The sequence below is a fragment of the Alexandromys fortis genome, unplaced genomic scaffold (assembly GCF_014885135.2).
Source record: "Alexandromys fortis isolate MF-2015 unplaced genomic scaffold, M_Fortis_MF-2015_v1.1 scaffold_73, whole genome shotgun sequence".
In the NCBI taxonomy this organism is placed as follows: Eukaryota; Metazoa; Chordata; class Mammalia; order Rodentia; family Cricetidae; genus Alexandromys; species Alexandromys fortis.
This window is the reverse complement of record NW_026067959.1, coordinates 7,562,696-7,588,770: the sequence shown is the minus strand read 5'-3', so window position 1 is coordinate 7,588,770 and position 26,075 is coordinate 7,562,696. Positions and strand designations below refer to the sequence as shown.

The 26,075-nt window shown below is 36.2% G+C and overlaps 1 protein-coding gene across 1 annotated transcript in view; it reads right to left on the bottom strand.

Annotated features, from left to right (window-relative positions):
* Hcn1 (hyperpolarization activated cyclic nucleotide gated potassium channel 1) overlaps positions 1-26,075 on the bottom strand; it is a 354,030-nt gene that overhangs the window by 37,707 nt on the left and 290,248 nt on the right. The window contains exons 5-6 of the mRNA XM_050152792.1: positions 24,846-24,992; positions 6,705-6,945 (exon numbers count right to left, since the gene is read on the bottom strand). Of these exons, the coding sequence (XP_050008749.1) occupies positions 6,705-6,945; positions 24,846-24,992 (388 nt within the window). The remainder of the gene's footprint in view (positions 1-6,704; positions 6,946-24,845; positions 24,993-26,075) is intronic.

Below are 26,075 nucleotides of genomic sequence, written 5' to 3'. Positions count from 1 at the left end.
AATGAGTAAGAATTACATTTTTAGCAATTACCATTGCCTTATGGTGATTTTTAATGGGATTAAAATTTTGCTTTGATTGCTATTTTAAGAAGCTCCAAATGGAGTACCTATGAGCAACTTCATGAATACAGAAACCTCTATGTTTACGTGGACTTCTAGAGCTTTCTCCTCCTCCTCCTCTTCTACCATTTCAATCTAGAACTACTACTTCAGAATAAAATGTCATGAAGTTCATCCTGATTTTCATCAGGGTATCATGTATTTTGATTTGTTTTTTTTTTCTATTCATTGATTTATTTATAAATGACTTTGTGAAAAATAGAGCTGTGGAATTAGGATATAATTGATGGTTAACATGTTTTTCATCTAACTTATGAGAACATAAGGCAGACACTGGTCAAGAAACTTTAAAGACTTTTTTTTTTATTTTTGAGACAGGGTTTCTCTGTAAGTTTTGGTTCCTGTCCTGGAACTGGCTCTTGTAGACCAGGCTGGCTTTGAACTCACAGAGATCTGCCTGCCTCTGCCTCCTGAGTGCTGGGATTAGAGGCATGCACCACTATCACCCTGAAAAATTTAAATACGTTTAAGACCAACAGGTCTATTCTTATCTTGGCCAGAAGCCACAAACGTCCTTGCTCCTTTGAATCGTTCTGTTTTGCCAGAGGCCAGACAGGATGGATAGATTTACAGGACACAGGACTCTAGGTATCATTCTTTTACTTTTCAGTATGTAGCCAGAATGACTAAAAACCCATTTCCTAAAGGATTTTCATGTTTCAATTCTTGTAGCTAGAGGCATTAATAGGCCCGGGAAGTTATTGAGACCCTACCCTCATACCCTATCTGCCATTTTCCTGAAGACACTAGAAGAGAAGCTTCACAACTGCCTCTCTCCAAAATTTAAAATGTTCTGAATAATTGGGCATATAAGAGTTTTGTTGAGTTCCATTAAGGGAAAGGTACTACCTTGTAGTCAAAAGAACAGGAATTTAAGACCTGGTGGAAATATGATATTCCAATCTGCTCTAAAGATTAGCACATTGCATAGTATTCTCTCTCTCTCTCTCTCTTTTAAATGTTAATCCAATTTTGCCTGTCAGTCATAAGATTAGGAGATCAGCCCCAAGGAAAGCAGATTCGCCTAAAGGCAATCTAAGGATGTGGAAGGAATAATTATCGCCTTCCTGATAAGTTTTCGGAGAAAACCTGGAACTCATTCTGCATCTGGGCTTCCTGTAATGAACACAGAATGTTTGAGAAAAGCCTATGGCATACAAAAGCAGGAGCGGTGGATGTTACATAAATGTCTTATAGAGGGTCACACACTCTGTGACCCTGTCCTTTGTGAGCTTCCTCCTCATGTTTCTAGACAGCTCTGCTCCTTCTCTGGTAGTGTCTTTTTTTTTTTTCTTAATGAGTTCTCTCTTTCCCTCACCCTCCAGCCATTCTCACTCCCTTCTTTCACTGTTCAGCTGCTTCTTGGCCTACAGGTTTGAACATGTCTGCTTTCTTGAGTTCTACCAAAAGGCTTGCTTTCCCTTCTCTTCCTCATCCCTTTCTCCTACCAGCTGCCAGAATTTGTAGTTTGCCTACCCTGTTCTTTTTTTCTCATTCTCTAATAACAAAACAGTCTTTGAGTTTTTTTTTCTTTTTCTAAGTCCTTTACTAATAGGACCAAGAACCCACATAAAAGAAGCCTTGATTTATTATTTCCAAGTAGGTCAGGGCCTTCAAAAAAAGGTTTCAGAGTTGTCTTACCATCCTTGAGACAATGACACCACCTAGCTTGGAGGTAACACTTAAAAAGGGGGGAGGGGAGGTTTTTCCTACTTGGTATACATGAGGAGAAATTTGAAGAAATAAAATTGTGAATTCACATCAACAGGTTTTCACTCCTCCAAAACCAGTACCTACTTTTAAATAAATGCAATGGTGTAAAGATAGAAGTACAGAGATTTCAGTCCTCTGATAACCTAGGACATGGCTTCAGGGCAGGGGTACTAATGTTCTGTTTTTTTCCATCCTATTTCTCTACGTTTTAAAACATCAGGTGAACTGAACGCATCTGGACATAAAATTTCTAAAGACGTATGTCCAAGTCATATTGTATCCTCTAATTCTAGCATAGATTTGGACACTATATAGCAGAGTTGAGGAATCTTTAAGGGAAATATTTTCTTCATGAGTGCATTGCTTTTTTTTTCCCCATGACATAAGATCGGATGAATCACAGGCTGGCAGTGGAACTTTAGATGTCCTCTGGTCTGGAGTTTGATTATTCTAGGAACACAGCAACTTTTCTTTAAAATCATGAAAATTTCTGGTGCAGAGATATATAATTTAAAATTTTAATGAGGTACATAATAGTTTTATTTCTTCTGGGGCCAGTATTTTAACACTATGATTACTTTAATGGAGACTGAATAGCACATAAGAAGAGATTTCAAAAGACCTTTGCAAATGCAGACATAAAGGATAATGGACAGCTTTGAAGAGAAAGTGAAACCTGTGAAAATGTTCTGTATTAATATCCTAGACCTAGGGGACAGTAATGCCCCTCTGGAGGAGAGGAACTATGGGAAGAACACACAGAAATCTGAATTTCGAATGCTTAGCCGAAATTTGCCTTGTTCCAGGTACACCGCCAGTTTTACTGACATGAGCCTCAATTCCATTGTGTGTTATTAATTTAGCCTTTGTTTATTGTACAATACGTTTCTTTATGAAATTCCATAAATATTTATAATATACTATGATTGTCGTCAATCTCCTATTGCCATATCCTGCTCATCCAACACACTACACTGTTCCCCTTCTGCCTCCAAACCATCCTTACACCTTCATGTACTATCTCTATTGCGTTATTATTTTTCTCTTTTATTATTATTGCCATATGCATATATGTACATACATATATGTATATACACATATGCAACCTTTTGAATTTATTTATTATTGCTTGTATGCATGTATGCACATATGTATGTATGTATATGCTTTTAGGATTGACTACTTTGTATTGGATAACATATTAGAGAGCTTAAACCAAAGGAAGACTAATTCTCTTTCCCTCTGTAACCATTTTTTTTTTAGCTCTTTATCCAAGGATGGGTCCTCATGTGATTTCTTCCATCCACATTTGTTTGTTAATTATCAATGTTTAGGTCGTTTAGTCTACTACATTGTTAATATTTCACAAGTGTAGTTTGCCTGTCCTATATGAAACACAATAACCAGCATGGTGAGATATTCCCAGAGGTAGCATTTATATCTTGGCAGGAACCAATAGCTGTTGAATTCGATTTACGGGCTATTCATTCATAAAGAATTATGCCTAGTAAGTACTGTAAATGAAGTACAGTACTTACTAACTACCCATGATTCACGAGGCCATAGAATCTAGAGGAGTACCTACGTTCATAAACCATTCTTAATGCTTCTCATGCCCACAGGTAAGTAGATCAATCAATCCTCATTAAAGAAGGTCCTTTTTCGCAACAGATGGAGATTATTACAGCAATCCACAACCAGTTAAAACACAAAGAACAACTGACCATGTGTTTCCCATCCCTAAATACATCAACAACACAACCGTTCAACTAAGACTCAAGAAAATTCTTGAGAGATGGAAAGAAAGTCTGTAACAAGCAGAAACTGGGATGTTTTCCTGGAAGGTTTTCAATTTCCTCACTTGTAAAAAGAATTAAGATTCCATCATTTATCTCCAAAGAGGAACCAAGGGGTCTTAGAACTACTCTTTTTCTCTATCAGCCAGATGGTTACTCCCATAGCACCTTATTTCCTGCACACAAGCGTTCACCACCTCGCCTTCCATCCACTCTGAGTACTGAGAGCAGCTAACACTAGACCTGTTCCTATGTTTACCATCTTTACTCACTAAGAAGTCCAGAATTCCATTCACTCCACACATCCAAATTCTGTGCCTTACATGGCTGTAGGAGGTCGGGGACATTTCTTATAGTCCCTGCTTTAATTTTCCCAAAGTATTTCCCTTCATCATCCAATAAAACAGTTTTGCAATTTTAGTAATTTCGAAGTTTATTTGAACAATCATAAGTTAAAAGTGAGAGAATTATAGGATACTTGATCCCTTTTTCTTATTTCGGTGTCCCTGGTGCCTATAAACTTGTCCAGCAGCACACATCGAGCATCTGTCCCATGCTCATCTATTTGAGCACTGTACTGATGAGAACACCCAGCACTGGTGTAGATGAGTCAGACTAACCAAATTTACACAGCGAGAAATAAGTAAGCTGAATCAAAATTGCATCTTTGCTGTAAAGAAACTGAAAAGATATGTAATAACCTTGCAAAAATGAATCCTAGCTTCCAGTGTTTTCATTAGGGAACTCTACAATATATTTAAGGAAGCAATGATAATAACTCTTCGGGAAAACAGGGCAGAGAGAAAAACTTATAAATTCGTTTTTGAAGTGTGAATTAAGCTAATCCAAAGCTCAGAAAATGCATTAAGGGAAAGAAAAAGAAAAGAGCAATATTTCTCGTGGAATTAATCACAAAAATTTAAGCAAATACTATCCAGCTCCTTACAAATTTAATAATTTAAAACTTACTTTGTGAAAACAGATCAAAATCCAACATCTAAATGTAATCAACTACAAAAACAAGTACAGGAATGAAAAGAAACTGTGTTCTTCTTATTTCAAGTAAATAAAATAATAGTAAAATAAATGAAAATATCTCTCTAAATCACACAGACAAAATGGACAAGATTTCACTTACTACTTGAAATAATTATAAAGACTACCCCCAATATAAGCAAGAAACATGAAAATAAATCCAAAACACTTTTCACCTAGTATTATGTTTAATGATAAACATGTAGATTGTTTCTTCCCAAATGAGTATCGTGATAAGATTGTTACTCATACTGCTTTAATTCAACATAGTATTGGTAATGCCACCCAGTTAAACAAGATAGTAAAAAGGAATTTGCATGTATATCAATTGGAAGTGCAGAACAAATTTTCTCTTCATAAAGAAAACAAGATTTCCCATAATATGAAATTATATGCAAGTCATTTTATGAAAGTTGTATACCAAAACACCTCAATTTCTATCATAATTTCAATTAAAAATGGAAATTAGAGCTTTCATTTAAATATAGGAATGTTAAATATAAATATAAAATAAATATATATTTTAATTTAAATATATGACTTATATTTAAATTAAATATAAGTTCTGGAAATGAACAGACCCAGTAAGAGATAAACAGGGGATTTCTTTCTTCTTTCTTTTAAAGAGTGTTAATATTTGATATTGAATAATAGTGTATACAGAACAATGAGCATCTTTAAAAAATATCTATGGCATTCTTTAAAACAGAGTAAACTTTATTACATTCAATTTATGAGGTCAGAACAAATCTGGGTATGCTGGCTTGATTATGTCAACTTAAATTCCTCCCATAGGAGAAAATTCCAACTGAGATAATGTCCCCATGAGACCGGACAGTGGGCCAGTCAGTAGAGAATTTTTTATTAGTGATCAGTGGGAATGGCCTATCCCATTGTCAGTGGTGCCATCTCTGGGCTGGTGGTCCTGGGTTCTATAAGAAAACAAACTGAGCAAGCCATGGGGGGCAAGCCAGTAAGCAATACCTCTCCATGGCTTCTGTTTCAGCTCCTGCCTCCAGGTTCCTGTCCTGTTTGAGTTCCTGTCCTGGCTCCTTTTAGTGTTGAACTCTGATGTTGAAGTGCAATCCAAATAAACCTTCTCCTCCCCAACTTGCCTTTTGATCATGGTGTTTCATTACAACAACAGTAACCCTATAACACTGAGTGATATGGAGATTGTGACAAACAGCTCTAAGTACACTATTACTGTATGAATTGTGTCACTGAGAACAATGAAGAAGTCAGATACTGACCTCTGTGCCTTTGCACGTTCATGGAGTCTATAAGAATCAAGGAAAATAATGTATGTACAGCGTGCTCTAGCTGGTAAGAGTCATTTCCCTTAGACCTGCAAGTTGTCTATTTGGGAGTAATTATGCATGTACACTTAAACTGAACACACATTTACAAGGGATATGCTAACTTGGGTAGAGAATGAGGAGTTACAAATAAGAATAGTGATTGGAAGCCAGGCATAGCAGCATATGACTTTATCCCAGCACTCCAGAGGAAACACAGGTGGACCTCTGTGAGTTAGAGGCAACATTGCGCACTAAATCTAAAGACAAACTTCCAGCTTTCCTTCTTTACTCGCTACACCCATAAAACATGAAAAAGTCAAGGAAGAAAGTTCCTGTGGGAATTAAAATAAAGAAATCAACACACACACACACACACAAAACCCCAAACTTCAAAATTTTGTTATGGCAATATAGGAGGCCCCTGTAACTACTTTGGAAAGATTCATCCAACATTCTGGGGACTTTTGGGTGAGGAAAAAAAATGCACACTGGTTACTTTCATCCAATATTATCTGGTTCCAGATAAAGTAGTTACAGGTCTGCTCTCATTAGTGTATGTATGGTAATACATACAATTGTATAACTTGTGACCCTAAAATATTGACACACTCCAAATGCTTTTGCAAGAATTCAAATACAAGCTCAAATCCCAAATCAACAAACACGTGGCACCTCTGAAAGCCTCGGGACAGACCCTTCAGAGACGTAGGGTCTAGCTTTCACACCTATGTTTACTGACCTCCGAAGTAAGAGCCATCTGTCAACTTCATTTCTTTACTGGACTTGGTGATAACACCAGCAACACCATGCTGAATGAAGTACATTTTCTTCCCCACCGCTCCTTCTCGAATGATGTAGTCTCCAGGCTGGAACACCTCAAATCTCAGCTTGCTCAGCATGGCCGTCACAAAATTGGGATCCGCATTAGCAAAGAGGGGCATTGTAGCCACCAGTTTCCGGCAGTTGAAGTTGACTATTTCCTAAAGCACAAAGGAAGGGGAAATTGAGTCATTTCTGGGAGAAAAAAAATATACATTGACTTTTAAAAACATGTACATACAGAATAAAGGCTAACCTACATTTGTAAAAATATACATAAATTGTAATCCGCATGTCACCAATGTAATGAGTTTTGTTTTAATCTGCATTAAATATCCACCCCAGTACTTCAGTTTGCGTAGAAATACAATAAATCTTCAACAATATATCAATTAAATAATAAAAAATACCAACTATATTTTACTTATTTATTTTGTGTTTGAAATTACAACTTAAAGGTGGAATTTTAATTTTTCTTTTATTTATTTAAAGAAAAAAACACCAAGTCCCATAGCTACGAGGTGCAGTGCTGCTTGCCCTGTCATTGATGATCTTGAACAAGCTGCCTGGTACCCACCAGCAGAAATTATAAGAGAAGAAGAAGACAGATCCAGCCAGTATGCATTTTATTTTTTTAAATCTTATTCAGATGAGAGTAAAAAAGAAACAGAGAGCAGGTGTTACCAAAGGCAGTCAGTGGACGATCAGAGATGGAATCTGATTTCTGCTTGGCAAGAACAAACTCTCCTGAATCACCCACTGAAGTCTGAGTTGGAAGGAGGGCATCTCTCTTTTTCCTGTCTCCTTGTTTGCTGTCTAGACAGTCAGAAGCTCTATATGTTTGGCTTCATTTAGAAGATTTTTAGCTCAGATTTAAAATATTTGTGTCTCTCTAGACTAAAACAACAATGTAGGAAAATGTGTTATTATAAACTTTGGGAGAGGCAATGGTAATGCAAATGTTACCATTATGACATGTCTTCTAGCTCCTTCATAAAAGAACCTAGCATCAAGGTACCTATCATCAAAGAATGTGAAAAAAAACAGTGCTGTATTGAATTATTAATCTTCTTTAAGAAGCCTAGAAACTAAAGACACTTCCCATAGGAGGTGGAAACACTGTAAAATGGGAATATTAACAAAATTAGAACACTTGAAAGCTCTATCTGGGAAAATGTTAGTAATAAGGCCAAAACAGAAGTTCTTGATATTATTTCACAAAATTGCCCGATACTGTCTTAGCATATGTAAAAATTTCTAGGTGCTGAAAAAGAAAATTTTATAGCTATATGCAACAGGACATTAATCTGACAAAAAAAGAGGCTGAATTTCTGTGACAATCAATGTTATCGGAGACCAATATGTTAAAAATAAACTAAGCACAGAAAGAAACATGCCACACGAGTTTCTTTAGATGTGAAATCTGAAACAGTTGATTCCATGGGAGCCGAGAAAGAAAAGAATAGAGATAACAAGAGGTGGAGCCCAAGATACTAAGTTATGGTTAGATATCATGGAGAAATTTTAGTGTGAGACTATATCAGACAACAACAACAGCAGCAGCAGCAGCAACAAGAACATTATGCTGAACATTTCTGAAAGCCAGAATAAGTAATTTTGAATGTCTGTGCCATATAATATTAAAAGTTTTAAGAAACTAGGTATGTTTGCTTTGATTTGAAGAGTTCATATACGTGCATTAAACAGCAGATGAACATCCATAATTTGTACGTTTTATGCATAAATTAAAAACTCAATTCAATTTAAGGTAATCCCAACTGATAACAGGACATTTAAATTCTGTATGGATAACAATCATTGTAGAAAGCTATATTTGGGGAGGCATGCAATTTTGTCTTATTATTATTCTGGACAGCGTAGCTCTAAAATGTTTTCACCATGGTAGCTATAAATATAATTACCATGATTGCACAAATGAATCACAGAGTGCTCTTAACAAATAAGGCTGTTGTAACATCGCTAAATTCCCACCTCAAACATGCTCAGTATTTTTATACAGTGCAGAAGACACAATAGCTTCCTTCTAGGAACTTAGGGAGACATTAACAAGCACACAGACCTAGAGACTTCTTAGTTATTATACATTTTAATATTTTTCAGTATTGTAAAGAACAGCTGGTCAATCTATAGCAAGTGAAACTTCATCATCTAGTACATCCTATTAAAGAATGCTACCATATTTGTCTCATTTTTATTCCTCATTCAATAGTCTGGTCTAGTTGTATTCAGAAGAACAAATGGACATATCTAGGAACATTTTTAAAGAAGGATAATTTCATTTTTGAGAATTAATGTTCTTCCTGAATGTGGTGGTGTAAACGAGAACGGTCCCGATGTGCTCAGATATTTGAAACCTTGGTCTCTAGGTGGTAGAACTGTTTGGGAAGGATTAGAAAGCGTGGGTATTGAAGTAGGTGTGTTATTAGGAGTGGCTTTTTGAAATTTCAAAAGCTCATGCCATTCCCTGTTACCTTGCTCTCTCTCTCTCTGTCTCTCTCTCTCTCTCTCTCTCGCTCTCGCTCTCGCTCTTTCTCTCTCTCTCTCTCTCTCTTCCGAGTGGGTATTGTCTTTACATGTAAAGTCTCATCTTCTGTTCAACCTCCATTCTTTTTTGTCTATTGCCATGCTTCCCACTACTACAATTACATATATAATCCTCTCGAACTTTCTGTCCTCAAATTAATTGCTTTCTTTTACAAGTTACCTTTATCAGAATGATTCATTTATTATTAAGGTATTTTTTAAATTCATAGTTATGTTTAATAATAATTTCACCAAAAAGTTACTTGTATTTTATACGTGAGAATCAAAGTTTGCCTTGGTCATTAACTGCTCTAATATAATGAATCAAAACTTTTGAAACCTAAGAAAAACTCATTTCGTGTGCTAAATTAATTCTGTCCTATATGATCTTTAATGTGTTGGGTAAGCAGGAAGCATTTCCTGTTTTTCGGCACAAACCTGGCATAGCAGTTCAAAGCAGAAGAAAGCAAATGTCATGAAACATTACTAAGTGATTCAGAAGGATTTTAATGCGCAAGAACACAGGCCTACCAGAACTATTAAAAAAAAAAATCCAGTGGTATACTCTTCTGCGAAGTACTGGGTGTCCCTTACTGAATATCTACAAATTGTAAGCACTAAAGAAATGCAGTCCTAGAAACTTCTATATGCAAGCAATTCTGAGCAGACTTAGCAGGTTACAATTGTATGCTGATTCATTTACATGTATTCGGAACAACACTGGATAAAGAAGAGACCACCATGTGCTCGGTAGGGAGAAACAATATGCTAGGGATAGAACAATTAAGAGGGGGGAGAGAGATAATGATGTGATTAGATTTTTTTTTTAAATAGGAAAAAAGAAGTCTGAAAGTAGACTACAGGTGACTGCACCGCCGAGCATACACACAGCACAAGCAGACTGCGTGTCCTTGCCACTCTTACGTCACCTTGACACAAGCTATAGTTACCTGAAAGGAGGGAACCTCAACTGGGAAAATGCCTCCTTAAGGATGGAATGAAATCAGACAAGCTTGTAGGGCATTTTCTGAATTAGTGATTAATGGAGGAGGGTCTAGTCATTTGTGGGTATGGACACCCCTGAGCTGGTGGTCCTGGGTTTTTTTAAGAGAGCAGACTGAGTAAGCCATGTAAAGGTCACCCCTCCATGGCCTCTGCATCAGTTCCTGCCTCCAGGTTCCAGCCTTGTTTGAGCTCCTGTCCTGACTTTCTTTAGTAACTGTGATATGGAAGTGTAAGCCAAATAACCCCCTTTCCTCCCCAGTTTGCCTTTTCGTCATGGTAGTTCATCACAGCAACAGAAACGCTAAGTAGGACTAGACGGTAGCTGTTAGCAGTTTTCCAAAGAGAAAATGTAGAAACTAGAAAGAATGTAAAAACCACTGGTTTACAGCTTATCAAGTGTGCTCTATTATCTCAGTGATGATGGCACATCATGCTTTTTAAATGCTACTGTTTTCTCATTTAACTATAATTAAAAACCCAGTGAACAGTTACATCATTAACAGAATCATAGAGATGAGCCACATAGGTCTAAAAGAGGTGATTTACCAAGAATCACTTGAAATTCAGGAAATGAAGTCGGGTTTCTAGAGAAGTATATTGCCATTCTCAGACGTTGTTTCCTACCATTGAGGGGTCAGCAGATAAATGGAGCTATTCAACAACTTAGTGTGGCTAGTGTGACTGAAAGTAAAGTGAAATTTTCACTTTACTGATTTCTAATCAATTTAAGTTTAAAGTTTAAAGTTTGTCAGTTAGTTGTTGAGCAAAACCTGTTGGGAAGATCTTGGCCAGGCAACCACACTCAGCTGTGAAGTATATGAAATCTGCATATAGGTTGTTGCTGAGGAGACTCTGGCGTCCAAATCATGATGTGCTATAAAAACAACACTGTGCTCCAGATTGTGTACTGTAGACATTAAGAAACACAAACTCTCACTTTAATGATGCTCTAATATAGACGGCATTCTGAAATCTCATTTTAACTAGGTACATTAGAAATGAATTCACATTTCTTTTCACTGTTGATGTCACCATTTGGAAATTTAACGTGACTTATGATTTATATTACATTCCCACTGGGCATTGGACAGCATTATAAAGTAGTTAATGCCGTGTATAATAATATTTTAAAAGAAAAATGACATGATGCATTTCTAGACATTTGAACCTCCAGTGAAACATTCTGCAAGACGAACAAGAAGTAGAAGGGAGGTAGATTAGGGAGGCATATGGGGACAGTAATGAGCTATATATTGGCTCCTATTGAAACAACCACAGACTGGTATTATAGGTGGATACCAAGTGACAGGTCTGTAAAAACAGACGACTACTGAAAACCAGCCGAGACTGAATTGGGGAGCTCAGATTGCTACTAACGATCCTTAACTTCCTTCTATACTGGCATCTCCATATCATTAGCTTTGTAGATTTTCCTGTTAAAGCCATGTATCTGTCATTCCACGTCCCAAGTTTCCACACAAGGGCAGAAAAAGGCAAACAGGAACCACATTCTGGGCAAAGTCAAATCCATTCCTGGATTCTCTGATCTTCCACCACCTTAAGTTGTGAATAATTCACCCCTTCTTTAGTTAAAAATATCTGTGCGTATGAATGTTTCTTCTGCATGCATGCATGTGCGCCATGCATGAGCCATGCCCACAGAAACCAGAGAAATGTGTCAGAATTGCTGAAATTGTAATTACAGAGTTGCGGGCTGCCAAGTGGGTACTGGAAACTGAACCTGGTTATTTTTCAAAAGCAGCAAATGTTCAGTTCTTTACAACATGCCCATTAAGGATCGATCCCAAATCTCTCCGAAGCTTTTCTCGTCCCCTTGAGTCTGTGCTCCTGCCTGCCCCTAAAGCTTCCCTACTCTTTGTTTGCCCACTTCGCAGAGGTCTCATATTGCTCTCTCTGTCACTGAGACTTCCCTTGTTGGTGACACAATATTTATCTTCTATAGACCTGTGCTCTATCATGGTTTTGTTTGATCCACAGAAAATAAGATTTGGATCCTAAGACTCCAAGAAGAAAAAAAATAAATATATTGAAATCGCCGACCAAAGTTAATTTTACGTGACCTCGCTTCTAAGGAAGTCACGTGCATGAGATCATTACTTGAAGAATTTGAGGTAATGCGTGAAAATAAGGTATATGAAAAATTTAAAGACGAAAAATAAAAACGTTTTGATATGTTAAGGATTTCTGGCGTATCCCATGGTCCTGCATCCTATATTCAGTCCTTAATCCCCAGAGAAGTTGCAAGGGAAGCTGATGTCCAGCACGGCATTCAGTACAGAAAAGATCACTGGATTGCACTGACCCTTATAGATATGATTTCAAAATGCTTAAGCATCAACAGAATACTCTAAGAATCATTGTGAGGTGTGGCCCTCATCTGAGGCATGATGCTCTGATTGACATGCACCAGTTGGGTGGAAGGATCTTGAGTGACCTGACAAACATGAAGTTTTCATTCCTGTTATTCTTTAGAGGAAGTCAGTATTCCATGGATGTATTTATGGAATTTTTCTAAACCATAGTATACCAGGCTCCAATCCAGATTTAAAGGATATGAATCTAAACCTTTAGGGGATATGACTCAAAGTCTCTACTTACATAGTCAAGTATGGTTCCTAAAATAAGTGAGTACCCAGAAGTCTAAATCTAGGCTTGAGGGAGGAAGTTATGTATGCATGTATTCAACATAAGTTAATTAAAAATAACAAAAATAGTTTTGGCAAAAAATCAAAAGATAAATTATAAGTCACAATAAACCTCCTTTATTGATAGAATAAAGTGAAAATGAACTGTGATTTATGTTAACATTCCACTAAAATAAAAGGATTGGTAGTTATTTTGAAAGAAAACTTTTCCTTCTTTCACATTCTCAACTAATATTCATTTGATGGTTTGACTCCTAAACTGTAAGATGTTTACTTGGATATATAAGGAAATCACCTCAAGACAAGACAGCATCATTGCTTTAGGAATGTTTTGAAAGTGTATCTAGACAAGAAATGGCAAGTTAAGAACATGCTTCCACTTCTTTGCAACATTTCCTGTGATTTCTATGTCTCTAAGGTGGGATATATACAGGTTCTTTCTCCAATTGAGACATTCTCTTTTGCCGTTCAAGAAAGCTTTTTATTGCAAGTGATAAAGAATTTGGGCCTCAAATATTATGGAATAGACTCCAAGGGTAAGAAATATTTATCTTTAAATGATTAGAATGAAAGAGTTACCAGTAGAACAGAAGTAACTAACAGATGTGTAAAGCTTCCCAATTTTAAATTTATTTGATTTCCATCACATGGAGGCTAGCCAGTTGTATACTCTTATTAGCAAGTTAGTTTTATTTTAGTTTCTGGAGAAAAAAAAAAGAAAATCTGTTTTCCTCAACACAGCTGCATTCATAATGCACAAATTCTTTTGGATTCCTTTCTTTGTATACTTTTATGACAGACCATTTCCCATATTACAACATAGCCCTCACTGACATTCTTTATAATACCCAGTTATCCACTTCATGGTAGTCATATTGTATATCTAATTCAGTCGGCAGGGAGGAAAACTGATGGCAATTGTGGACTTGAGTATTTTCCATTACCACCTGCTTTAAGACCTAATTATACTATTAATTGCTAGATTAACAAACAGCCTTCAAGTTGTGAGTCAAACACTGAAATATTATTTACATCAGTCAAGATTTTATAAGTGTTATATGTATTGTTCAGGGTTATAAATGGAGTTGTGTTCCTCTAAAATTTATATACTATCACTTATAAATGTGTTAAGAAAAATACATCTAAAAGTTTATAGATTTAAATAGTGATATCTTTATGAGAGTAGTCACAAACAAAACGAGCTAGGTTTTCAGTCTTGACCATTTGACTTTGGAATGATTTTAAATCTACAAAATATTTCAATACTAGATAAGATGTTCCTAAAAATACCTCACTCAACTTTCCCAGGTATTTCTCTCTTTCTATCATTTTCTGTCTTTGAACTCAATATTATTACAAAACTGTTAGCTAGGGACTGAGTTTTCATTGTATTAGTGATTATTCTATGATTTTTTTAACGTTCCAGAACCAAGTCCATCTGTCACACCATTAAGTACAAAAGTTGCATCATCTTGCTTAAAGGAATTGAGGCTACTTATAGATAAACAAATGAATTGCAGATAAATTCAAGTCTGCTAAACTTTTTTTATTTTTTATTTATTTATTAAAGATTTCTGACTCTTCCCCGCCACCGCCTCCCATTTCTCTCCCCCTCCCCCAATCAAGTCCCCCTCCCTCGATAGCCCAAAGAGCAATCAAGTTTCCCTGCCCTGTGGGAAGTCCAAGGACCACCCACCTCCATCCAGGTCTAGTAAGGTGAGCATCCAAACTGCCTAGGCTCCCACAAAGCCAATACGTGCAGTAGGATCAAAAACCCATTGCCATTGTTCTTGGGGTCTCAGTAGTTCTCATTGTCCGCTATGTTCAGCGAGACCGGTTTTATCCCAGGCTTTTTCAGATCCAGGCCAGCTGGCCTTGGTGAGTTCCTGATAGAACATGCTAAAACTTTTAAAATGTATTTTGTTTGAAGAAAGAGATTTTAATAGGGTCTTGAGTATATGTATGCTATGTATTCTAGGCAGATGTGGTATGTAACATGTGTGTACAATTATGTGTGTGTATTTATTACTAGAAAAGAATGAAAATTCCCATAGTAGAACCGAATCTTACATTTGAGACAACCCTTTAATAATTTGTAACATATAAATAATTATCATGACATATTTTAATATTTAAATTTAAGCAACTGTGGAAGCAATTCTTACTACTAAATATAATGTTTTCCAATCCTAATATAATAGCAAACAGTCCTGTTTGGCACTATTGTCTTTTGTTCTTTTATGTTTTAGGCCACTAACATGGTCTCACTTATTTAAAATTAGTTTGAAACATATTTGCTCTAGTTAATCTACACACTGGAAAATTTTACTTTCTCAAAAGAATGTATTATTTTTCACTAGTATTATTTCTAAGGTTAAAATTTATTGCAAAGCATTTCCCATAAAGAGGTTGGGTGTTTACTTTATGGGCTATTTTTGTCTTTTTCCCTATGATCATTCATTAGTTCACTTTGAAAAAGTAAGTAAAATTCTATGATAACATTTAGCTGTGTATCTGGTATTTATAATTTAAAAAAATTAGATTTTATGACATTATTCTTCAGTTTCTCTTGATTTTCCTGATCCTCATTTATGAATGTCTAAATTATGGCTCATATTGTTGTCAGGGAAGCCTTTTAATTCACATTAGGAGACTGCAATATTTAAACATGTCAATAACGAGAATGAGATTTCAATATCTGTTATAATTATTAAAATCATATCATTGACCACTTTCTCTCAGCCTGTGCTCTTCTCTGAGTGATTTCTTTTCATAAAGCATGATATTATAAACACATAATCATTTATACAATGCTTGCCAAAGGGAAAAAAAAAGTTTCATCTGTTCTCTGTAAAATCTTTTTTTCATACTTTGCAATCATAAATAAGGTTATAAAATCATAAATTATGTGTTCCTGGGGTAGAAGAAATGATTTTTAAACTCTCAATATTAAAGCACTCAGAGGATTTCAAAGGTTCATGTCACAGTGTTCCTGTCCAATTAGTCTTGTGACATCTGACCTTCAATGTATACATTAGATCAGAATAGCAGTAGAATAGAGCACAGATATCTCTAAGCACCGGTGGTTCTCTGTCACTTTTGCAGTCTCAAGTCACAGTCATTAGACATTTGTCTACCCCAGCATGCCATCACATAGTGGCAATCATGTCATTTATTTGATAATGTGGCATTACAAGTAAAGTTTCCTCAAGCACTTGACATACTATTTTCGCTAAAATTATGTTTAAAAGCATCAGTGTCCTCATCAGACCATTACCTTCATCCTTCCAACCCTCACTACAGCTCCAGCTATCGTCATCTCTATTACCTCTAAAGGACATTCATCACTGTAGTGGTTTGAATATGAAATGCCCCCCTTAGGATTACAGATTTGAACACTAAGTCTCTGACTGGTAGCTCCACTTGAGAAAGCTGTGTAACCATTAGGTGGTAGAGCCTTCTTGGAGGAAACCGGTTACTTGGGTCAGGCCTTGACGTTTTATATCCTAACCCAATTTTCAGTTCTCTCTCTACTTTCTGAATGTAGATGCAGTGTGACTAGCCAGTCTCCTAATCCTGCCACCATGTACATTCTTGGTCTCTTGCTGTTTCCAATCCATCACAGTGAACTGTATCCTCTGAAACTGTAAGCCATAAGCCCTTACTTCTTCAAGTTGCTTTTATCGGGTATTTTATCCTGCTAACAGAAATGGCACTAGATAATCATCTCGCTCCAGAGATGCTAAGGCCATCTTCAAAAGCTAAGAACAACATGAGAATGGTTAACTGTTCTCATGATTTAACAACAATAAGGTTCATAATTTATGTATGTATTTGTGGTGCTATTTTTAAAAATGCAAATATGTTTCCTATAAGCTAAAAATACCACAGATAGTCTCATTTAATAGTTCTTATTTAAGACTTGCATTTAGCTCATTGTAGAGCCTTGATCCAAAATGTTTGTTTTAGGGCTAGTGACATGGCTCAGTAGGCACTTGTTACCAAAAAAACTCAAGCCCTGGGAAACCACAAGATGGAAAGATAAAAAAAAAAAAAAAAACTCCTGCAACTTGAAATGGTTTCTACACACAGACTGCACTCCCCCCCCCACAGTCACACAAACATACACATTAAATTAATGCAATGTCTTTAAAATGTATTCTCAAAGCTTAGTTTTCTTACTACCGTAATTATGCTACTGAATACTGCTAACTACACTGACTTTTTATAATCAGGTATATTCTTAAGTTTGGTCTCAAATCATCTTCATTATTTTAGTGTGAATGCAATTGTATAGTCATTTTTTTCAAAGACCATGCAACATAATTTTTACGACTATTTTATTAATGATGAAAGGCATGGGTTTCCTCAACAGAAAAAAATGTAATAATGTTTTTAAAAATTATATTTTATTTGTGTTTACAAACTTATGGTGTCTTAAATCATTGTTGAATGAAAAGTTCCTTATTTGGCAATTTGTTTCCTTCTTCCTTGGACCAAGGAAAAACTAAAGAGAAACCTGATTTAGTATAGGCTTCTTTTTTGTTTACCACGTTTTCTCTCCCTGAACCCCCATCTTCTACCCCCCTTCTCTGTCCACATTAACTTCCACATTCAGAGCACACCTTTTCCTTCGAGACCTTTACTTTGTACTCTTGGCCTCGGTGAACCTACTTATTCTTGTCAGCTATTTTTGGCTGTGTAGTCTCGCTCTAGCAATTAACTATGGGTGATTTCCTGCATCTCCGGGGTTCCAGTTAATGGTTTCTTGCTTTTACTTCTTGATCTTTTCTTTCTTCTTTATTTTTTCTTTTATCTTCCAGTATATAGGAAGCACTTCCTTTGAGACTGAAAATGGCATCACTGTGTCTCTTAGTTTGTCTTTCCAGCTATGTCTGGGTCTATATATTGCACACATTAAAAAAAAATCAATGCAAATGTTTCCCACCTCTCTGATAGGACCTAGAGACACATGGTGAAAACGCAAACACAAACAAAAATAAATAACAACAGCAAAAAGTTCTTTGTTAATCTCATTTGGAATTATAACCTCTATGACATCACATACATATTCTTTGTCTCACCTTTTGCTATTTATTCCTGTCACATAAATACATGATATCTTTGGGAGGCAAGCTTTACAATGCAATGCATCAAGCCTACTTCCTTAACTTCAACAAAATGTAATTTAAAAGCAATTTTAGATACTCAAGTATAGATTTTAAAAGTGCTTCAAAACTACACTAAGTATTTGCACAAATTTTGTTTTCTTATGTAATAAACCCAGCTTACAAATTAGAGGTCAGAGGCCAGAAACACATTTCATGTTTTATAAGAATGAAATATACTGACGTTTTAAATTCTCCCGGGGCACATGATCAGCACCTATTTTCAGCTCTCAGCTCCTCACACTTCTATTGTTTAAAAATAGATCAGTTCTGAACTTTGGAGACTGGCTTAGAAGGGCATTAACCCCTTTCTAGACTGTTAGGTTTGCCATTCTGCTCCAATGGAATCAGTGTAAGACCAGCCATGCTAAAAATAGACCTTATTCTTTATACGCATTCCAACAAGCATTCAGAAGCAAGGGGTAGCGTTCACTGAATACTTCTAACTAGATTTTATTTTTAAATGTACGACTAGCATTTACTAAAGCACATGTCAGTCTTATGATCTTAATATTTCAATGTCAAGTTTTGATGCTTGGGGCATTGTCTCCAGAGAGCTGTCTGCTGAAATGAAGGGAGAGCTATTATCAGATTCTTTGAATAACTTCCAAAGGAAATGGGGCACACAATGAGGCTTAGTTCCGTGTCTCCTGCATATTGTCCGAATACTTTGAATCACCCTCCCAGTACTTTACATGGAGTTTGTTAACCTTGATTTTTTTTCAAATATGTCTTTCACTGAACAAAATAAAAGTCATTAAGGTTACAATGATGGGCTATTCTTTACTGAATTATGTGACTATTTAATCCTTTTTATTTTAAGAACACGTGTGCTATGTACTGGTCACTTTTCCTGATATATTACGTATTTTACCCTCTTAGTTTCAACAGCACACTATGGGGTAATTAATATTATCAACTTTTACATTTAAAAATGAGGAAAGGAATGACAGATCCATTAAGAATTAGCTTGACTCCAGATGTGCGTATTGATACCAGGCTCAATAAAGCCGTCTGGGCCAAAGGAATAAGGAATGTTCCATATCGTATCCGGGTAAGTTTGTCCAGAAAACGTAATGAGGATGAGGACTCACCAAACAAACTCTACACGTTGGTAACTTACGTGCCTGTTACCACATTCAAAAATCTACAGACAGTCAATGTGGATGAGAACTAACCTACTGAATCTCAAATAAAGTTGGAGAACAGTCAAAAAAAAAAAAAAAGAATTAGCTTGAAACCACCCATTAAGTTAGTGCTGATTAGTGGTGTGATGTTACACTGTCGATCGTGGTCCCAGTCTGCCTTTCAGAAGCTTGTGTCATTCACCATTACTTACAGAAAGGGAAGGGCACATATGCTTACAAATGTCACCAAAGGATTAGGACTAACTAGCCGGGCGATGGTGGCGCACGCCTTTAATCCCAGCACTCGGGAGGCAGAGGCAGGCGGATCTCTGTGAGTTCGAGACCAGCCTGGTCTACAGAGCTAGTGCCAGGACAGGAACCAAAGCCACAGAGAAACCCTGTCTCGAANAAAACAAAAAAAAAAAAAAAAAAAAAAAAAAAAAAAAAAAAGAATTAGGACCAACTAAAACAAAGAAAGCTGGCACACATATGGACATCTGGGAGGGTGTGGGGTGCCTAAGGGTCACAGAAGACCAAGTCAACACGCATATAATTTTAACTAGACACAGGCACAAAGCACCCAGCTTATAAGCAGGAGAAAGGGTAAATATATCACGATATTACTTTCCTGATTTGAGATAGTAATTTTCTAGGTATCATCTTAAAGAATTTTCCTTAGGAAATTGCACTTGTTCCTTTACTTTGAGCCGTACTATGTTAGCTCACAGTGAAATGAAGGGAGCTTTTCAGATAAATTTGTAACCACTTCATTTCCTAAAACAGGGAAGATTTTAGTAGAGCTCCATGTTCAGGTTCTGAGGCTTAACCAATGCTGAACTGGAAAGAACCTCTTCCTCTATGAATCTCCACATCCTGGATGTGTCATCCTGCATTTGGATGAGCCACGCAGCAGCAATTGCTCGAAGATTCATTGAGTATTCTCTGTGCAGCTTTGCATGGTGATTACAGCAGTTCATTTGGGCAGCTGTGGACAGAAGCATTACAGACTTCCTGGCTCAAAAACAGGATACATTTATTTACAAAGCTCTGAAGTGTGGGAAGTCTAAGATTAAAGTCCTAGCAGTTTGTGTTTGGTTGCGGTACTCTTGCTGAAACACAGACTTCTTTTAAGCATGTGCCTATATGACAGAAAGAACAAGAAGTGTATTGGACTTCTTTAATAAGGATAGTGATCACATCCACAAACATGATGCTGTTGTGGTAGAATCAACACTCAAATGATCAGTTGCCATCATCTGAATTTGGTATAGGAGTGATATAACATCTATCATATATTCCATGAATGCTACTGGGTTATAGTGAGCAGAAAGAATACTCAAATACTTTCCATAATTTGCCCCACTGACAGTCACTCCCTACCCCTATTCCTTAACTTCTTGTTAAACAACTAACCCCATAGCACATAGAAAGTTACCTTATAAAATGGATGCATATGAAGCAGAACTAGTTGGCACACACTGCACATGTTACAAATAAATACAAAGACGACAGTATATTTGTGCAAACAGGAAGGAAAAGTATATTGGCCAGAGTCAAATGAAAAAAAAAATGATACTAAGCTGCAAGAATGAAGCTCGCCGTGCCAAGAACTGCTGTTCTCATTCCTCCAATCACCACTCTTTTATAGACAAAAATCTCCAGCTACACTGATAACCAATGATTCTCTGAGATGAGCTGACAGGTGTGTGATCTATAGTTATCTACCCTTAACTTATCTATCTAAAAATTAGTTAATATATGTAGGACTGGGAATGGTGCGGAGATCAAGAAAGACAAGACCTTTTTTCTGAAGCCATTGTGTGACAGAACAGATAACACACAAGTAAGCTTTAAGCGAAAGCGAGGCACACGATGCGCAAGCAGCGTAAGTGATGGAGAATAATTACCCAGGAGCTAACCTGGAGGAACTGCTCAGGGAAGGAGTCTTTGATACATTAACACTTTAATATTGAGACTTGAACAATATGCAGAGCCAATTATTTGTTTCAGCAAGTAGTCTCTAACAGATAGCAAAGATAAGTCACCTAATTTCTGCTATGATTGAACGCGTTTGGACATTTTTTTAGACTCCAATTTTATTTCAGTCAAGACTTATGCTATTTTCCTGCTTTGATTTCTGCAGCTGTGATAAAATACTCTGGCCACAAGTGACACAGTGGCAAAAGAGTTTCTTTGGTGTCTACTTTCAAGTCACAGCCCACCATTCAGGGAAGTCAAGCAGGAACCTCAAGAAGAAATTCTGCTTGTTGGCTCACTCCCAGGCTCGTGCTAAAAAGTACTCACAAAGGGATGTGACTGCCCACAGTGGACAGGGACAACTTTTATCATTTGACAGTTAAGACAATTGCCAACAGTCATGTCCTAGGGCTTATCTGATCTAGACAATTCTTCAATGGATGAAGAATTGCCAACAGTCATGTCCTAGGGCTTATCATCTGATCTAGACAATTCTCTCTCAGATGACCCTCGTCTGTCAAATTGACATGTCAGGCTAACTAGGACAGTTATTGTTTCTCCACATCACTTCTCTTCCACTTATCCTTCTAATACTCATTACAAGAGATTTATGTATTATCCTAATGTCAGAGAAACAAAACATTTTCATTTTATATTGGAGGCAAATGTTTCTATTTCTAGGAGCCCTAACTTTATTAAGTGGCCATGATTCTGAATCTGGTTTGCACTCATGATTATGATAAAGATCATCCATTCAGTAAACATACCAAAAACATGAGGTTTTGGTAATATTGATAATTAGAGATACAAGTATTATTATGTAGTTATGACACAGAGTCTATTCTCTTTTGACTTTTGGCTTTCAGTAATGAAAGAGACAAGAAAATCACAAATGGTAATCTCTATACAGAGACAAAGTTGGCATGGTAAAATTTATGGAGAATGGAATGTCTGATAAGAGTGACCAAATGAAGTAAAACTAAGATGAATAGAAAAGATTGAGGCGTAGACAGCATGAAAAAAAGAAAGAGGTAATTCAAAATTTTAAAGTGGAAATCATTGATAATTTCTTAACGGTGAAAAATCGGCATAAATATACAAATATGAAAATGGCCCATAAAACAGTGGTTTTCAACCTATGGCTCACAACCCCTCTTGGGGTACCATTCCAGAAAGCCTACATATCACATATTTACTTATAATTTACAACAATAGCAAAATTGTAGCTATGAAGGAGCAATGAAATAATTTTACGGTTGGGGGTCACCACAGCTCAAGGAACTGCGTTTAAGTGTCATGGTGTTAGGATGGTTGAGAAACATTGCCGTAGTCTCCTTGACATGTTAAGAAGGCTGTACTTCCTTCTGGGGGTGGAATTCATGTTCAATTTCTTAGAAAAGTGTGACACCATCCATCCGGTGTCACATCAACATGTAATCAACATGGCAGTCGATTGCAAGCTATGTTTAAGCTGTCAATGAAAAGTCAAAGAGAAGGCTATTACTGCACTTCTCCAGACCCTTGAAAACCTAAACCGACTCAATTGTATTGAAATTTGGATATGAAAAAAAAGTAAAAGGAAAGTTTTCCAGCAAACAATGAAAACTGACAGTTTAAGAAACAAAATAAAGCGCTTTTCTTAAAAAGTAAAAGTACAAAATTTGTTTGAGTTATATTCTAAAGAATTATACATTCTAACTCTATTAAAATGTGGGAAAAACAAGTTATAACAATATTATAGCTGATATTTTTATTTTTAGATCCCTTTCACACATTTTATAGCTTTTCACAATACAAATAAATTTTAGAGGATGTAACAACTGCAGTGTCGAGATGGCTTTAAAAGAGAAAAGTAGAAATGAAAATATTTATGTTGTATAATTTTTGTTAAATGTGTGAAGAATTTTAAGAAAGGAAAAAAAACCTAAAATATAGACCACAGCATCCTTATGGTCAAAGAAATTTCAAGGCAAAGGTGGATAAAAAGTGCAAAGCAATAGGAAAGTAGTTGACAAAGATTAAAAACTAAGTGCTCTTGGGTTCATGGGAAAGAAGTACTAGACTTAGCCTTATATGAAAGATGGAAGTGATAAAGTATCGCTTGTACTAGACTGTCAAAAGGTAAAAGTCCATTTCTATGTAGAGTAAGACATTATTATAATTGTTGTTGCAAGACAGCAAGTTGTCCACCTTTGTTGCAGATCATTTTGCAAGATGAAAGCAGAAATGAAAACTGTCAAGATAGCTGGCATTGGAGTGCAGAAAGATTGAATTCATAACCGAACAACCAATTTTTTTTTCTGGGCAGAGAAATGAGAGCCCATGTACATAAAAAAATTAGTCAGTCTGTAACTCAAGCCTAGAGGAAACTAAAAAGTAAAAACTTCAGGCGGTGGCAGTAGAGAAGAGAGGGAGGCACGCATGTGAAATGTATTATGAATGTAAATCAGAGATAGGATGTGCAGAGCACATGTTGAAATGAAGAAGATCTAAAATAAGAACTTAAATTTTACATTCAAAGTGACCTGAAAGAATAACTAAAAATTTCAGAAAGATTTCAAGAATTGAGTATTTTACTGACAGAAGATAATGACTTCATTACATAACTTTCAGGGTGCCAGGGGAGATCATAAAGCTTTTAAGAAAATGAAATTTACGAAAAGAATTTGAATTAAAATGCCTAGGCTAAAAATGTGTGATAAAATAAATGAAAGAAAACAAGTTCAGAGGCAGGGAATGAAACCCCAAAGCTTCAGTTAAGGCTTCTGTATAAAGATTGACCAGTAGGGGAGTCAGGGTTTAAGTCTTGGTTAGGAATGTAGCAAAGCACTCTCAACAAGGCAGAGATGGAGAATTCATTATCAGTAGGGCTTTGATAACTTTCAAGGAGTACACGTTGTAGTAAATACTTGGTGATCCAACCACAGTGTAACCATTATGCAAAAAATTTATAAGAGTTTTGGTAGTAAAAGAAGTCGTGAGCAAAGCACTGTTAGATGAAGGAATCAAGAGCATCCACTTTGGTTTAGGAGTGAAGTGACAGGTAGCAGAGGGGAGGGATTGGGGAAATGATGAGAAGAGGGTGCATGGTAAAGACTGCCTTTTGGTATTCAACATATCTTGACGAGACACCAAGAGTTGATTTACTGGAAGCAAGCTAGTATCTCCTGATTAAGGTGCCAAAGATGAGCAAAGAAAAATGCAAGGAAAAAATGTGAAGATAAACTATAAAAAATTAAAACCTAAATAACTGAACGGGTCTGGTTCATGGCATAAAAACATGGAATATTGGGAATATAGGGACAATGAAGTTGCAAAATGTACTTTTGAGAGCCGAGAATACATTAAATGGAGTAAGAGTCAGAAAGGAATGATTCTCTGACATTTCTTTTCAAGTAATTGGAAGTCTGTTAGGGAAGAAACTAAAAGATAAATAAAGGCAACAACTGATGTATTCACATGTAGTTTTGATTATGCTTTTGAATAAGTTACAACAGAGACCAAAAGACTCCCTAGAAAGGATAGAAATAAATGATAATAATATGTCACGCAGATCAAGAACAGTAATTCTTACCTCTCTCAGAGGATCATTAAGTTCACTGAGAATATTTTCCTCATCAAAGATCTTGCCTTGGTATCGGTGTTCATAGTAGTCATGTATCTTCTGACGCATGTCAGCTGGTAACTTATGGAATGACATGTATTGTTCCACTTGCTTATACTATAAACAAAGGAAAAATAGAAAATACTGTTAGGCATCTTAGAAATCAACCTATATGTTGCTGCATTGTATTCAATATCACTGGAATACTCTGTAACAAACAGAGGAATTCCTTGTAGAAGCAGAAACTAGGGAACCAAGGTCTAATGTGCTTATGGGTGTCATACTGCATAAAGCATGTTATGTGGTTGACCATATCCTGAAAAGAATGAGATGCAGAAAAAAGGCAGGAGAGGAGCTCGGGAGAATGCAGAACTGTAGTTCTGAAACAGAAATGATGTGGCCAGAATAAAAAGTGGTAGGATGGGTTCTATGCTTTACTAGTTGAGTTCTGGAAGAACCCAAGATTCTCTCGACTCTTCATTTGAAAAAGGAATCATAATTTTTCCTAGCACAAAGGGTTTGCACCTTAAAGCTCCGACTAAGATCTGAACCTTGTTAAACTTGAATCTAGAGGCAAAGAACTTGACAGCTCTTTGAAGACCATAGATTCTTAAGTGACAAAGACAACAGCCTGAGGGAAAAATCAGGAGACTAATTCTATAGAATTTTTACAAGCAGAGTTTAACTGAAAGTTTAATTTCATTTAGTTAATTAATTTGTATTTTTTTAAATAAAATCTAGGTAGGGTGTGGCTTTGGGAAAGCCTGATGATTGATGTAATTTCAGTAATGTCCTCACTGAAGTGTCTTTTACGTTTGCAGAAGCACATACTAAATCTTGGTAAGATAACTACTCAACTCATCAAACAGGCACATAGGAACACAGATATTTGTCCGAGAAACAGTTGGAATAGAAGAATTACAGGTATCATAGCCTTATCTTTAAAGATAGTTACTCTCTGCATCATATATACATTAAACTTCAGGAGGTATTCTTTAGGTATTCCTAACACAATATTCAAAAATTACTATACTCTGAGAATTATATCTAGGTATCTATATTTTCCTATCTTTCTATTTCTACATCTATCTATATTTATCCATCGTTCATCTATAATCTATCTATCAATCTATCTGTCATCCATCTATATCAATCCATATCTATAGCTCCCTCTATCCCTATCTGCTACCTATATCTATC